The sequence below is a fragment of the Cinclus cinclus genome, chromosome 10 (genome assembly GCF_963662255.1).
Source record: "Cinclus cinclus chromosome 10, bCinCin1.1, whole genome shotgun sequence".
Taxonomy (NCBI): Eukaryota; Metazoa; Chordata; class Aves; order Passeriformes; family Cinclidae; genus Cinclus; species Cinclus cinclus.
Window position 1 is genome coordinate 410,110 of NC_085055.1, and position 15,811 is coordinate 425,920.

At 41.0% G+C, this 15,811-nt stretch overlaps 1 protein-coding gene across 1 annotated transcript in view; it reads right to left on the reverse strand.

Moving 5' to 3' along the window:
• Positions 1-12,323, reverse strand: part of WWTR1 (WW domain containing transcription regulator 1) — a 43,339-nt gene extending 31,016 nt beyond the window's left edge. The window contains exon 1 of the mRNA XM_062499057.1: positions 11,935-12,323. Coding sequence (XP_062355041.1) covers positions 11,935-12,323 — 389 coding nt within the window. The remainder of the gene's footprint in view (positions 1-11,934) is intronic.
• Positions 12,324-15,811: the final 3,488 nt, after the last annotated feature.

A 15,811-nucleotide genomic window follows, 5' to 3' on the forward strand; every position in this document is an offset into this window, starting at 1 on the left:
CCCTAAAGCCAGAGCTCCCACACAGATGAAATCAGAGGCTGCTGGCAGAGCTCTGTGCAGCCTCTTTGCTCTCACACAGAAAGAAGCCAGGACAGAGAACCAGGCAGAGCTGCTCCCTGTCTCAGTGGCAAGGCCAGAGCAGAGCAGGGGGAGCAGAGCAGGGGGAGCAGCAGGACACTTCCCAGCCCCTTCTTTTATCAAATCATTAATCAACCCCAGGTTTAAATTTGTAGCCCTTTTTAATTTAATCCAGATTTAATCCAGATATCTGAGGTTAGACTTTATTCGGAAAAGAAAGGCCAAGCCAGCTGTGAGAACTGAAGAACAACTGTATGCCTCACCTGTGCTTAAAGTGATCATCCTCTTGCTTTACATTACTTTAAATAATAACCATGAAGTGAAAGCACAAATATCTTAATAACAGATTAAGGAATAAGACACAGTCTAGCCGTTCCACCAATTATAAGTGTCACTATTTTGATCATGGTGACATATGATGCAAAAGAATGGATCTGTTAAAGGTGACTCTCAGAACTATGACGGAAAAATAATGGCTTATATCCATCAATTTCAGTAACAGTTCTATTAAGAACCTGTAAGTTTCTTACAACAATAAATAATATTCCACTCACTTAGCACTTGTCATCAACTGGTTATGCTTATTTAAAATGCTTACTATGATCTTCATTACAGCTCACTTTTTAAAAAAAGATTCCAAACATATGAATTAACCACAAAACTCTTTATATCGAAGTGTGAAAAATTGCCTATTTTGTTCATGTAGACTGCATTAAAACATGGAGGCACTTTTTTCATAACTTTTTCAGAAGAAAACTTCACACACGTGATCCTTCTTTCAAATCAAATCACCATACAATTTAACAGCTCTATGTATGTTTTGTACTCTATTGCTTCTTTAATATTCATGAAAGCAAAACTTTTCCCTGTAAAATCCAAAATGCCTTAGAATTAAAAATTACAAATCAATAAACTTTGTATCAGGATTCTGAAATACATGTATTTAAATTGCTTTATAATAGGGTGATAATATTAGGATTTTAAATTGAATTAAACATTTTTAAAGTGAGAATTCAGTAAAGAATTCAGCAAAGGGAAGACTTTGCATGATTTATTTAGGCCTAGCAGAGATGATCTGGTAGGTCAAGAGTCTTGCATATGCCATCTGGAATTACACTATCAAAGGAACAGTTATTCAAATGTCCCAAAGAAATAATTCAATTGTAAACTGCAAAGTCTCAGGAGTAAACATTAAATAATTTTTTTTAAAGCTGTGGTTTATGTAAAATGTCACATATAAATTCAATTTTAAAAACTGACATAGCTTGTCTTTGTTCCAAAGACCCTATGGTGAAACACCTTTGCAACTTTTGTTTTTGATAAAAATGCTGGAAACTGAATGACTAGTACACATTTCCCTTCTGCCAGTACCTAAAATGCAAGCTGCAAGAGGGACCTGCACAACAGTCAGGAAAAACTTGGGTCTGTATCAGGTGGAATTCTTGCAGTGGTATGTTCTTTCCCTATGGCCCAAGAGGAATTTTAGTTCAGACTTCTCCTCTGCTGTTCCTAGCACAGTCATCAAGAAAAAAAACACCAAATAAGACAGAGGCACTGCTGATGGTTCTGCACTTCCCAGGTGCTTTATACAGTTGAGATAATCTTTCCGCATAGTATTTTACTTATCAGCAGAAGCCAAAACTGAACATACTTTCAGCAGAGCTATTTCATTACAGCTCTGAGAAGGTTCATCTCCTATCTGTCAGTGTACAAAAGTGCCAGAATAACAGAAGCCTTTCAGCTTGACTTCTCCTTAGGATGCATCCTCTGTCATTGCTACTAAAGCACAAAGGACAAATCTTTATGTTTTCACAATGCTTGTGCTAAGGGAATAATTTTTCAATCATTTCCAATTTTTGTATTTACTGCAACAATAAAGACTAGAGCCCCCAGGGAGAACAGAACAGTAACAGAGGTGCTGGGATGGAGGACCAGATTACTCACAGCAAGGTCAGGACCAGCACCAGTGACACAGCATAGCATCAATACCTCACCACTGGTTATTACTTGGGACTGCATGTACTTAGCACCAGAATCCCACTGCAGTAATTACTGTGGTATGGGATTTTGAATGCTCCACTTCCCTTTCAACATACAGTCATTCTGCTTTTTACAGGTACAAAATATCTATGGATATTTCTAGCACCCAAGAAGGTCACAATAGCAGATCTGCACACCCATCTGAGAATAATCTGCCTCTAGGATCAATCATTTCTATGGAAGTAAAAAAAAAAAAAAAAAAAAAAAAAAGAGCCATGCTTAGTAACCTGATTATGAACATGCAGCGTTTTTCAGTCTATTAAAATAAATTGGAACATTTTATCCATTAATCATGTCATTTCATTTTAAAAAAATCTCAGCCTCATACATGCCAGAAGGAACTCCCAACTTCAATCTCCCCATTTGGTCTTTTCTCTTGCTTTGAGAAGTACTTAGTTGTGGTAAAAATCTGTGTCACTGTGTCAGACCCAGTGCAGCAAGACTGAACATGGGCACAGAAAACATCACTCACAAAGGTGCAGAGGCTGCATGCTTCCAAATGCTGCTGTGCTGAAGCTGCTTTTATCTGAAGTTTTCACATGAGTAGGTGTTTTTTGGGGTTTTTTTTGGTTTTTTTTTAACAAGATCATCTTAAATTGTCCTTCACATGAAGTTCAGATAATAGGAGAAAAACAGTAAAAGTGTAATATCCCCTTAGAATCTAACAAAGAGTTACTTCCAGTTTTATACCTTTATACCTTAAGAAATTACATTTTAAGTTACAGTATGCATTTCTTTTCCAGTCTATCTACTTCACAGCTTCCTGTTTTTTCTAGAAAAATGAATCAGACATTTGTTTCTCTAAGATAAAAAAAGACCACTGAAAATATTGTTCTAGTAGAAGCCATCCTGACAGAAAAAGGAAATGTTCATGAGACAATATCCTTGGTATAAGGCATGCTTTTCGTAAAGCAAACCAGGGAGTACCACAAAACAAATAAATGCAATGTATGTCTGTATCTGCAGGGAAAGTAGCACAAAATGGAAACTGGCAGTGCTCCTGTGTCTTAACTGCATCCCAGTTTGTTTTATCTGCAAACTTACACTTCTCTTTCACCCTCCACTGTCCAACTCTTTGTTACAAGAAAGATCTGTCATAATTGCTAAAAAAAGGCCACATGAAAACCTCAACACTTAATGAATGTTTTGAGCAATACTTGACCATAAATACACAGCACCAAGACCAGGACCATGCCAATGCAGAAGTTTTGGCAGTTATTTGGCAAGAGAATCAACACAGGAGTTGCTTTCTGGAACGCACAGCACCTGAAGCCACTTCTGCTGCCACAGACTTCTCACTCATTTCCACGCTGCAACACAAAACAGGGACCTGCCATGGCAGCACGACCCCTCGCTGGGATGTTTGGCAATGGAACATCATGGCAAATTTGCCAAATAATCCCCAACATATATAAGTACCCAGAGCTCGTGGAATCAAAGTTAGATCTTCCCTCTGTCCTCAAAGAAAGACTACCACAGAAAGAAAATAATCATAATAATGTGAATTACCCAGTCACTGCACATGACTGCTTAAACGAGTATCTCTTCATATATTTGGGAGAGCATTAGCATGGCTAATACCAAGAGCTATTTTTTCATTTATGTCTTATGGCCTAAAATTGGTAAGGTTTTTATACAGTTACAAATCTCAAACCAGGATCTCTCCTAGCTTTGAAAAAGTGTGTTTTACACCATACATACCTTTACTGACTAGTCTCACTGCTGAAGCTTTAACAAAACCTTAATTTCTTTTATGTATCAATGATTTACAGTTGCACTTTCAGTAAGTTGTAAATAGCCTCACTAGAAATCTCATTTACTCTAGTTATTAAATTTTGCATTGCCTGCCCTTTTGCAGTATCATGTCATTCATTTTCCACTTCCATAAAGTCCTCCAGAAACAGAAGAAAATCAAAATGCCAACTATAAAAGATGAATAAAGAAGTAGAGCACTCCACCACCTCTAATAAAATTAAGCTTTATCTAATATCATAATCTACTATTAGTAATGTCAGGGCTGAGAGACAGTGATGGAAGCATCTGTGAAAATACCATCCCACGACTGGAAAAGTCTCCATCAAAGGAATGGCTGCCAAAGCATTAGAGCAGGTATATCCTCGGCAGTGTGAAGGGATGGGGAGGATCACTGGCATCACTGTGCCCCTCCTGCTGGCAAGGCCACGTCAGTTAAAGCTGTAGGCAGCAGAGACACACATTTATTCACAATGAAAATGTGGTCCACAATTTTCACATTAACTTCACTCACATCAAACCCTCAGTTTTGACATGTGCTGATACAATTCAGTCCACTTTATGCCTTTAGAAATTACATTTTAAGTAACAGTAGGCATTTCTTTACATCATCTTTTCTTCATCATTCATTTTAATTCATTTGCAAAAAAATATTTTCCCCAATCTCAAGAATCAAAAGCACTTCTCTTTCTGTTTAAACATATACAACACAATGAGTAAAACATGAAATGGGAAGTGCAGTATCAAAACCAAATGTGAAATATAAAAACCTTTTCTGAAGAATTCCCACACTAAATTCTGGTTGTCAGCTCCAAAAGGCTGACCTTTCCTGCATTCCCCACAGAGCTGCACAATGATGCCCACACAGCACAGACTGCTCTGATTTGCTGCTGCAAAGCCTGCTTTGTTTGAGTCAGAGACACCTCAGGCAGGTGAGGGCAGTGGCAAGAGGTTGCAAAGACAGGAATTCACAGATGGAACTGCCTGTGTGCTCTGAGATAAACCATATGGAGCACATGTCAAAATTAGAAAAGCTGCTTTTGTCCAAACAGTCTAAGACAATCCAAAGCCTTTCTCAAATGGCAATCACTTTTATTCCTGAAGCATTTCAAAATACAGGATTTTAAGAAACTTCTGAAAACAACTTTGGCATTTCTACCTTAAGCTTACAAAAGGCTGCTTAAACAAACAACACCAAACAGTTCAGTTTTGTTATTTTTTCTTCCACTCTTTTTATAAAAAGGCAACTCACAACCAACATTGGCCAGACGATTTTATCAGGTGAAGAGACCTTTGGAATATGATCTGAAAATCTAACAGACTCCAGCAGGGTAAGGTGTCTTCCTTGTCTATTCATCTTTGTGTTCTAATGTCTGAAAGCTTTGGGAAGCTGCTGTAGTTTGTACAAACTGTAGCTTGCTTTTGCAAACAAGCCAGCAGCAGAAGTGTATTTCAAAAGCAATCTGTATTTTTCTCAGGGATTTTGAACTCCTGTTGCTGCCAGCAATCAATCAGGAATCACCAACAACTGCCTATGATATTTTGGTGATTAAAGTCTGAGCTGATCCATGAGAACACAAAAGGGTGTAAGCTTGCATGATAAGAAACAACTTCCATGAAGCAATATTTAAAGTTTATTACTGTACACTGCCTGTTTCAATACACAGAAGTTTTTCATGGACAAGAAGAGATGCTAAAATGAAGCCCAGAAAGGAGGCAAAGAGAAATGACGTGATTTCCAAAGAGAGAATCAGCAGCACAACAGGAACTGCACTGCTGTTTCCTCCAGCCCAGGTCAGCTTCCCAATGACTCGTACTTCCTTCTGCTCAGATGCTGCTGTACTCAGGGGGCTTCACAGTGCCAGTGAAGACTAAGAAAATACATAAATCAGAAAGTTTTGAGAACTTCTTTATAAGCCCACACAAAATTTAAGGCTCACAGTTCAAATACTACTTTTGGTTTTGGAAACAAGACACTTTAATACAATTTCAATAATTGCTTGACCAAAGACTATTACTGCATTTTGTAATGCTTAGACCCTTGCTCACCAATCAGCCATTGAAAAACAGGAACACAGAACATTTAATTAAAAAAAAAACAAAAAAAAAACAACAACAAAACAGTAGACAGACTAGGAAAATTGATCACAGGTAGGAAAAAATGATTACTTGTGGTACAAGAAAAAACTCAAATGTACCATGGAAGAATCCTGTTATATCTCAAACCTGGAAGACTACCAGAATAATACATCCAAAAATTATCAGGGGCAGATCAATACCTAATAACAAAAAGGAGCATTTTGGCCATGTGGACAGTGAGGAGTCAGCAGACATATGATCAGAGAAACAAGTCACTGCAGGACAAGCTGTGTCTGAACTTGCAGCTCTTTGCTGCTGTGCTGTGCTGGTGCACATGCTGTGAACCATGAGCACACATGAGAGGCCAGCTCCTCTTTCACATCTCCCTTTATACTGCATTATTTTCTGGTGACACTCTAAGCAATTATTTCAGTTTTAACATAATACATTCTGCTCAATTCCCTTAGCAAGTCTGTATCTGTCTGCAGTGCAGCTTTCATCACATCTGCCTTTAAAATAGTCACAGGTAGGGAGAACTGCAGGTCAGTGCAGTGTTCCCAGCTCTTCTGTTCCTGAAGAGTTCTCTAGGTCTGGACTTTGAGTTAATCAAAGAAAAGAGAAAGATCCACAAACAAACAAACAAACAAACAAACAAACAAACAAATCCCCCAAATACCTCCATTCTACACCATGCTGACCACTCTCTCCCTAAATGAAGAGGGAAAATGCTACAAATCTGTATGTTGAAATTCAGCCCTCATGACTTTTCCTTTGGATTTATTTGCTTTGATACAATTTGTATCTGCCAAGGAAGCAAAGCCCCTGAGCACCAAACAAAAACAAAGAAGCTCTTGTCCTGTAACAGGCCCCAACATCAAAAATACAGAATTTTCAACTTCAGCCAAAACATCCAAAAGGAAACAAGACAAAGCCCAGCCACTGACTCTTCCAACATTACTTGAAGGAGTGAACAGCAAAAAGCTGGAAAGTAAGACTTTACAGATTCTATATTGCCAAGCCTGTTCAAAATTGAGCACATACATAACCTTCAGAAGCAGACAGCTCTCCACACTGTCATTTACTAATTACAGAATAAAGATGGTCAGGCAGACTAGTTTTTAGATGTTGGCTACAGCAGCACATAAACATGGTAAAAATAAAATTACTATTAATCTTCTTTCTTTGTGCAACCCAAACCATTAGTAAAGACAAAACCCTTTCAGATGGATTCAAACAAAACATCTAGTTTTCATGGTAGCATTCTTAATTAACACCTGTATCAATTCTATAGATATCTTTTTAAGAACATGCTGATTGATACTATTTCCTAATCATTAATGCATAAAGCAACTGTATTTTCAGCTCATCTAATGAGATGAAAGTACGACAGTTATCATCCATTAATGCACATATACTCCAGGACTTTGGGTTTAACACTACGACTTAAGGACTAGCTTTAGACAAATGTCATTAAACCAATAATTCCACGTCCACATTATTAATTTATTCTCTTAAAAGTGTACATAACTCAAATATATAAAATTCTGCATCAACACAGTAGTTTCATAGGACAGTTACCACTGATTCCTTAAATAATTTAGAAATGCAGACACCAAAATCCAAATTTTGCTTCTAGACAGCCCTTAACAAAAAGTTACTTAACTATTTCCTCAAAGGAAACCCTTCTTGTAAATACTTCTAGAGTCAGGGCAGTCTTGCTTAGAGCTTCCTTCACTGCTGTTTTACAGCCCAATCTAAAATGTAGCTTGTACCCAAACTCATAAAACTCAATAGGAGAGGAAACTGGATCATATCCTGCAAATCAAATGTGCCCCTGAAGCAACTTTATTCCATATCTGGTTCTGTCCTTAGATTTTATTAAGCTCCACCAAATTCCAAATTAACCACCAAATTCGTTTGAGCACCACTGATGACATGATTTTTAGATTCTGTAAAAAAAACAGTCTATTCATCATGGAAAGACAGCATCTTGAAACAGAAAATTAACAAATGCCAGCCTTCATCAGAAACTCTAGCTGTTGCTACTGCCAAATTCAGAGAAGAAAGAGTAGCTCATGGATCCTTGGTAGTTTTTAAAGTGGAACTCCAACATCATCATCATCATCATTAAATCAGCACTTGAGGAGCAGTCAGACAGACCCCTAATGCCGTCAATTACAGCCTGAAAATTTAGTTTTAATGTGTGCATTCCAATCTCAGAACTCCCTAAGTGTCACTAAAATGAGTTACAAATGTGAGCTACAGTTTAATTTCTGACAATTAAACTTCAGTGGTGTATCACAGTTTTCCTGCCTATTACTAACCCTTTAACACACTCAACAATTCTGGATAAAAGCCACTGGCACTAATGCATCTTGGTACTCTCTAGCATGTTATAATTTATTTTTAATAAAGGGATGCTGGCCAGGGGAACAGTTCAGGTTTTAAGTCCCACAGGAATAAACAGTGGAACCAGGGAACAAAAGAATTCCCTTAAGGTGTGGACTAAGTGCTCCAAAAGCCACATGAATCTGTGAAACATCTCTCTCTACTGACACCAAAGCCAGCAGGGATGCACAGCCTCTTGCTTGCACCACTCTTCTGCTAGGACCAAGGAAAGCCAAAGCCCTTTGCAGGACACCCCTCACCCACCTGTGACTGTGGCCACACCTGTGGGACAGCACTGCAGACAGGAATATAGAATTCCACACTCTTCCCAGCACTTATCTGAGTTACCTCCTCAAGACTGTCCATCTTCTCCCACACTTCCAGCTGTGTAACTACATTCCCAAGATGGAAAAGTTCATGATGAATGCTGTACAGCACCAAGCACAACACTGATGTAAAATAACAAGTCTCTACACAATTAACACAAATGCTTCTCAAGGAAAGACCATATCAGAAAATCACTCAGCAGTCCAGCTATCTTAGTATTATTTGTTTTGTCATTCTTGGGGGGAAAAAAAAGCACTTTTCATTGTATTTGTATTACCTTTTATAGTATTTGTATTACCTTTTATAGTATTTGTATTATTTATACTACTCTTCTACTGTCCTGCTGAGCACGCTTAGTTATATAAAACTGATAATGTGTTAAATCAAGCTCTATTCCAACAGAAACCAGTAAGAAAAAAATCTGAACATTTTATGTAAATTAAATACTGTAAGTAATTAGCCTCCTTATCCGCAAGCAGAACTTACTGGCGAATATGTCCTGGTATGGCAAATGTTTACTGTAACATTTTAAAAATAACAGTGATAAAGATAACAGTGGCAAAAGCTTCACAAATCTGTTTATGAGAGTCTGACCAAGAAGCTCTCTACACACACTGAGAAAATATGAAACCTTCAGTCTTCATTTGAAATATGAGGCTGTACCACCTAAACCAAAACTGGTCTAAGTAACACTGCAAACATTCTCTTTACAGAATATGTATACACAGCCCAGCATGGGGATCAATATGCAACGACATCCGCCACTCACAGGCATAAGTGCAGGCATTTGTCCTGCCTCTACAGAAATGCTTTTTATCAGAAATAAATCACACTTACATTTTTTTCCACACATGCTCACACAGAAAAATGTTTTAGATAACATTGCTGCAAGTGTGTGTTCATTAGCCTGTTTTCCAGCCCCCACTTGTGCAGTTTGGTATTTAATTACAGGGTGGAGTGGTCCCCAGGCTACTTATGTTTCTTCCAGTCACAGCCAGAAAATTTCTGCAGGAACTGACATGCAGGAGTGCAACTGCTTCAAGTTGTAGCTGATTCCCTGTCAACAAGGTTAGCCCAGTGTTCATTGAAACTCACACTAGTACTTCTGTTAAATCATTATCAAAAATACATTTTAATACAGCAAATTGCATTTTGAACTTCAACAGATAATAAAGCCATTAATAGGACCTAATTTGGCTATTTACTTTGAATTGGTTTCTCAGGTTTTTTAATAGTGCCAAGAAATAAATCTTTATCATTATGCTGGAAAGCACTGGCTATTTTTTTTTTTCCTTGACTATAGGGAAATGTAACCTTGTATGCCTAGGTTGATCAAATACAATTTTTAGCACATCGCCTGACTCAATTCCTCTGTTACTTTATTGCACACAGCTTTAAATGATGCTTTCCATAATGAACCTTAAACTGTATTTTCACGTGAAGAATATTACACCATTTGTAAAATACTGTAATTCATATGTGAGCATTTTATAGCTAAATATTACTCCCCAAAGCATTGGGGTATAACAAAATACATTAAAGGTATAAAGAAATGCATTTTTCCAAATAATTTTTATATAAATGAGAGAAGTTCTTTTGGACAGATAAAACTGGGGATACAAAACAAATATCAACTTAGGTAACAAATAACATGCACAATGAATATTGTATTTTATATGAAAAAGGATGCTGTTAATCAGAGTATTACTGTTGACAGGATTTGGAAAAAAAAAATAAAACCACTTTGAGTTTTTACCTATGCTTTTTATTTACTAATGGCCTCATATTTTTGGCCTAAGCAACAAGAATCCATCGACTTGCAAAACTCTGTCTCTAGGTCAGAAATGCATGACAGGAAGGTGAAACCACAGGAGCTCATTTTGATATTAGTCAAAAAACAAAGAGCAGACAAAGATTAAATTATGCAATTTTATAGCCAGATGTATCTGAAAACACTCCCTGGCCAAACCCTAGCAAGGATTTATACTGAATAATTGTTTATGAATGGTCTGTTAAGGTGCTCCTGACTTCTCTGTAGCTTGCTCTATTGAGAAAAATACATGCAAAGTGTAGAGACACAAAATCTTCTCATTTAGGTGATAAAACAGATTAATAACAAACTTCTAAGTTTGGACCCTGGGACATAAGCACACAGTATCATAAACAATATACAGTGACATAGAGAAAGGTATTTAAATGCTTTGCTGGCAGCTCTGTTTGTGACAAAAGGCAAAAAAACCTCAACTCTGCAGAGTCATTTGGAGACTGGGCTCTTGAGTAATCCAATAGAGATTCCAAACCCATGGGACATAGAAATTATTATACAATCAAGTCAATTATTACTTTTTTCACTTTTCCAAACAGTTTTTTCTCTTTTTCCCCTGAGACATTGTCTATATGACATTTATGATGGCTGAATACCCACACATGGCTTAATGTGAACTCGAGATTTTACTCTTCTGACCAAGAAGGCTGTAGTGAGCAAGTAAATGACGTCCTGGAGCCCTGGCAGTTTAATTCCCTCAGTATCCTCAGGTAGATGCTTCATTCAGTAAATGCTTTATTTCATTAGCAAATATTTTATCCTATTTACCAAGTTAATGCAGTACGACTGCGATGTATCTGTAGCTGACTTACAGAATCTACCAAAAAAAGGCACAGTTCCCTTACCTCTTATTACAGCTATTACGTACTTTCAGGCCCATTAAGCGGCTTTGAATCAAATGTCAACTGTCATAAATAAAGCACTCTGGCGAAAATGACTGGCCAGAAGTGATATCGGCAGTTGTGCCACCACACTTCTCAAAATATGTCCCAGAACACGGCGACTGCAGCCGCGTCCCGCAGCCGGGGATGCCTTAAGGACACACGGCCGGAGCCCCCGGGCAGCTCCCACCCACCCACCGCCTCCGACCGGCCACGGACACGCAGAGCTCTGCTCCCACGCTCCAGAAAGGCCCTGGAATAGCTGTTATTTAACTTATTGCCAAAAAACGTTAAGTTTCAAGATCTTGGACATGCGGCCAAGCAGGAAAGAAATGCGCTATCAGCAAGTACGGCAGGACTTCTGCCCGGCTCCAGAAGCGCCCCAGGCTCTCCCTCCCTTCTCTCTTCCCACCGGGAAGGGATTTCCCCCCTCCGGAATGTCGCATAGACCTCGGACCCGGAGGCCACCCCGCCACCTCACGGCGCAGCCCTCGCCCGACGAGAGCCCCGCGAAGCCGTGCGGGGTCCGGCCGCTTCCCCCGCCGCTTCTCCCGCCGCACTCACTTGAGGAAGTAGCGCTGCCCGGTCTGCGTGAGCGCCATCTCCCAGCCCGGCGGCAGCGGCCGCTCGTCCGTGACATCGCAGGAGCGCTGCCGGAGGTGCCCGTGCTGCGGCACCGCGCCCGCGCCGGGCAGCGAGGCGGGCGAGGAGTGCGAGCGGCCGTGCACGGGCGGCAGGCGCGCCGGGGGCCCGCCCGAATCCGTGCTCGACTGCCGCGAGTGCGACCCTGAGTCGGGTTCCCTGAAGAAGGACTCGGGCAGGATCTTCTTCCGCCAGGAGCTGGGCCTGGGGTTCATCACCGCGTTGAAGAGCGCCTCCAGCTCCGTGTCCAGGTCCTGCGTGACGTGGATTACCTGCTGCCCCGGCGGCGGGGCCGCGGCCGCGGGGTTCATCGTCCGCTCCTCCGGCCCGACGGCGGGCGCAGCCGTGCCGTGCCGGGGCGGGCGGGGGCCGGGGCCGGCCCCGCTGCCGGGCCGCCGCCGAGGACGAGCCCTCTGGAGCGAGCGGGCTGGCGGGCAGGCGGGCGGACGCTGCCTCTGCGCCCCCGCCAGCCGCGCCGGTGTCCCGGGCGGGCGGGGAGGGACGGGACGGGACGGGGGCAGTGCCGGGACCGGGGCAGTGCCGGCGGCTCCGGCCCGGCCCCCGCGCAGCCCCACCCGCAGTTATGCAACTGCCGCGGAAACTTTGGGCACGGGACGGCCCCCGGCTCCCATCGAGCCCGCCCCGCCCTCGCCCCATCTCGCGTCGCTCTCGCTGTGCCGCTCTCGGCCCGGGCCGTCCGCTGCTCTCTGCGCCGCCGGGACCCCGCGCACAGCGGCTGCCCTCGTCCAGTCGCGGCTCGTGGCGCCCGGGGAACTTTCGGAGTGCTTTGTCTCTGCCAAGCCAATGAGCTTTGCTCCAAAACCGTTGTTCGGAAAGTTAATGGGCGATACTAATTTCTGGAAGCGAAACGATGCTTAAATTAGTTCGTGTACAAGTTTAATTGCATGATTTAGTGATGCTATGGCGATGGGGAGGAATGAAGCATTCGTAGTGACATGGACGGCAACCACTTCACTGTGGTTTGGACAAGGTTTGGCCCTTGGCTGTCAGGTACGGAGTCCTGTGCGGAGCTGCATCACAAGTCCTCTCAGCTCACTGTCCATAGGGGTAGTTTCAAATGCAGGCGTGATGCTTTGAGGATCTCTGCTGACTGCCCATTTAGCACTTGTCTTTGGTTTAGCCTATACTAGAAACCAGAGCTGTCATCAAAAGGCATACCTGAGGTTTCCTATAATTAATAAATGCAATTGTTGTTTTAATCTTGTGTTCTTGTGTTCTCATTTTTTGGTGCACTTGGAATAACTTCTGAATAGTGATGAGATCAAAAATTGTTTAAATTCAGTAGCCACGTCTATAAAGAATAATATTGTTCACTTTCCAACTTCAGTGTTGGCTTTTACAGAGGGAAGCAACCAGTGTTTTTGACTACACACATAGAGGTATCACACATTGATTAAACAAACACGACTTTATTTTAGTAATGCATTCTGTTATTTTATTTTATTCAGACTCTGGGCTGTGCTGATTGATAAGAATACACCTTCCTCAGTAATCAGACTTTACACTAGAGAAGTCTGTAGTAATTTTTTTTCCAAACTTTATTCCCTATATCTTTAAAAGAAGCATGAACTTCTCTAAACTGCATTTGGCTTCTCCAGTGGAGAATATGGGCCTGACTGAATTGTCTTTGTCCCTCCAATCAGCATTACATAGAACATTGGTGGTGCAGATTCTGTGTTGCAGTTTAAACCTGTATACAACTACAGTTAGCTCTGTGAAACAGATCCTGTGCATTTCCTAATGGCTTTGCTTCAATAAATATTCTGTGTCAGCTACATTTCATCACATTTCCTGTTTGTATTTCCATTGGCTCGGCAGATCTCCTCCTCGAGCTTTGTTTTGTTGTTCTTTGTTTTTATGAGGGTCTAGGGGTTTTGTTGTTATTGTTTTGAGGGGTTTGGGGGTTTTTTTGTTTGCTTGGTTGGTTGGATTTTTTTTTTACTTATTTTTCCCAACATCTGCCCTATTTCTGGTCAGGAAAACCTGTACTCCTGAGACTTGTTTATGTTTCCCTTCCCAAAGAATTTTCATACCATTCTTCTACTGCTTCATACTGGGTTCCTTGCTGCAACAAGCTCAAAGAGCAGCACTAATCACAGCACCTGCTCCAGGGCTATGCAGACTTTTTTCTTGCCTTCAATATTCTAATTTAAATCCTTTGCATATGATATTATGGGGGTATGTGCACGTGGTTCTTGCACAGGTAATGAATTTCTACTTCAATGAAAACCCAAGCAAAGAGCTCAGAAGAAGTAAGTGCACTTTTAAAAGTACCCTTATCTGATGAGCATCTAATGAGTTAAAGAAATAATGCCACATGTAATTTTTGTTCTAGATCCATCACTGCTCTACATCAAAGTTCTTCATAGACCAACATTTTTTGAGACAACCTACACAGGTGAAGCAGATGTCTGTTATAAAATAAAATAAAACATTCAGGGTCCCTGGGAAGCCTTGTTCTTTCTGAATAACCAGGTGACCAGCACACAGCCTGGCACGGTTCTGCCTCTGCTTTGGTTTTGCTCTGTGCAAGGAGACTCCGAGCAGGCAGTAACTACAGCTGGGTGCTCCATGTCCATCTGGGAACAACATACAGGAACAGACAACTTGTGTTCCTCTGAACTAAATGGCAATGGAGAACAAAGAACACAAAGGAACAGTAGCAAATTTTAAAGACCCTGTTAAAAATAAAACGGGTTAAAATTAGCAACGTAACTTTTTTTAGTAGCTTGTGAAAAATGCTTTGTAGTCTCCTTGTCATATTCAAAGGTTTCTATAAAGCAAATGCAAATTAATTAAAGATGCATTAAATGTAGCTTTATATGCCTTTATATGCCACCTTTAATTTGGGAGTTTACAACAAAATCAGTCTGTATTTCACCAGTATCTCTGGGTTACTGCCACATGTGCCTTTTCACCCCCCAGCCTCCCTGCAAGTCACTCACAGTGTAAGTGCTAAGCCCTCAGGAGCTGCCCTGGATGCTGTGAAGACAGAAGTGAGAACTTGCAGAGGTGTAGACCAGTTCCAACCTTACCTAAAGGCAAATCTGCCTTTCCAATAATTAAGCCCAAATCCTGCTTCTGAGCAGCTGCTTTTCCAGGCTCAGTACTTCCCCCAGAACAAACTGAAAGGTACCATTTAAAAGTAAGATGCTTGGTGGAAAGGATCTTTCTCCTTCCCTCTCCTGAGTTTATTTCTGGATCACTGCCAGAGTTTGAGTTTCTCTCAGTTTCACTCAGCTTCTATGTTTACCTTTGACCATCCTTAGTTGAGGTAATTTTTTTTGTAAAAGGAAACAAAACCATTCAGGGTTACAGCTTTTCATTCTACAATATTGCAACACACTGCACAGAGGAACATGCAGGCTCTCCAGTGACATTCTGCATTCTCAACATCTGCTTTCAACTGACCATTTTATTCAGAATCCCCAAGGAAAAGCCTCCCCCTTCTCAGCACATGCTTCAAGATATGGACCCATGTGTAGACTGCCAGCACTTACCATGATGCCAATCAGCTCTATAGCAGCTGGATTTTTCAAAATGTTTAAGAGAGAAAAAGGTGAATATGTTCAGATTAATCAGGCTGTAGTGAGATAACACAAAGTTTCTAGGATTTGTATCTAAAATTCCTGTTTTGCTGCCCTGAGTTCCAGACTATGACCGTAGTGAGGAGAGATGGAACGAGGGAAACCACTCACCTATGTATTGTCTAACCTTGTGTTTCACCTGAAAACAGAGACCAAATACATTAAAAATACTAATCAAAAATCCCCAGTAG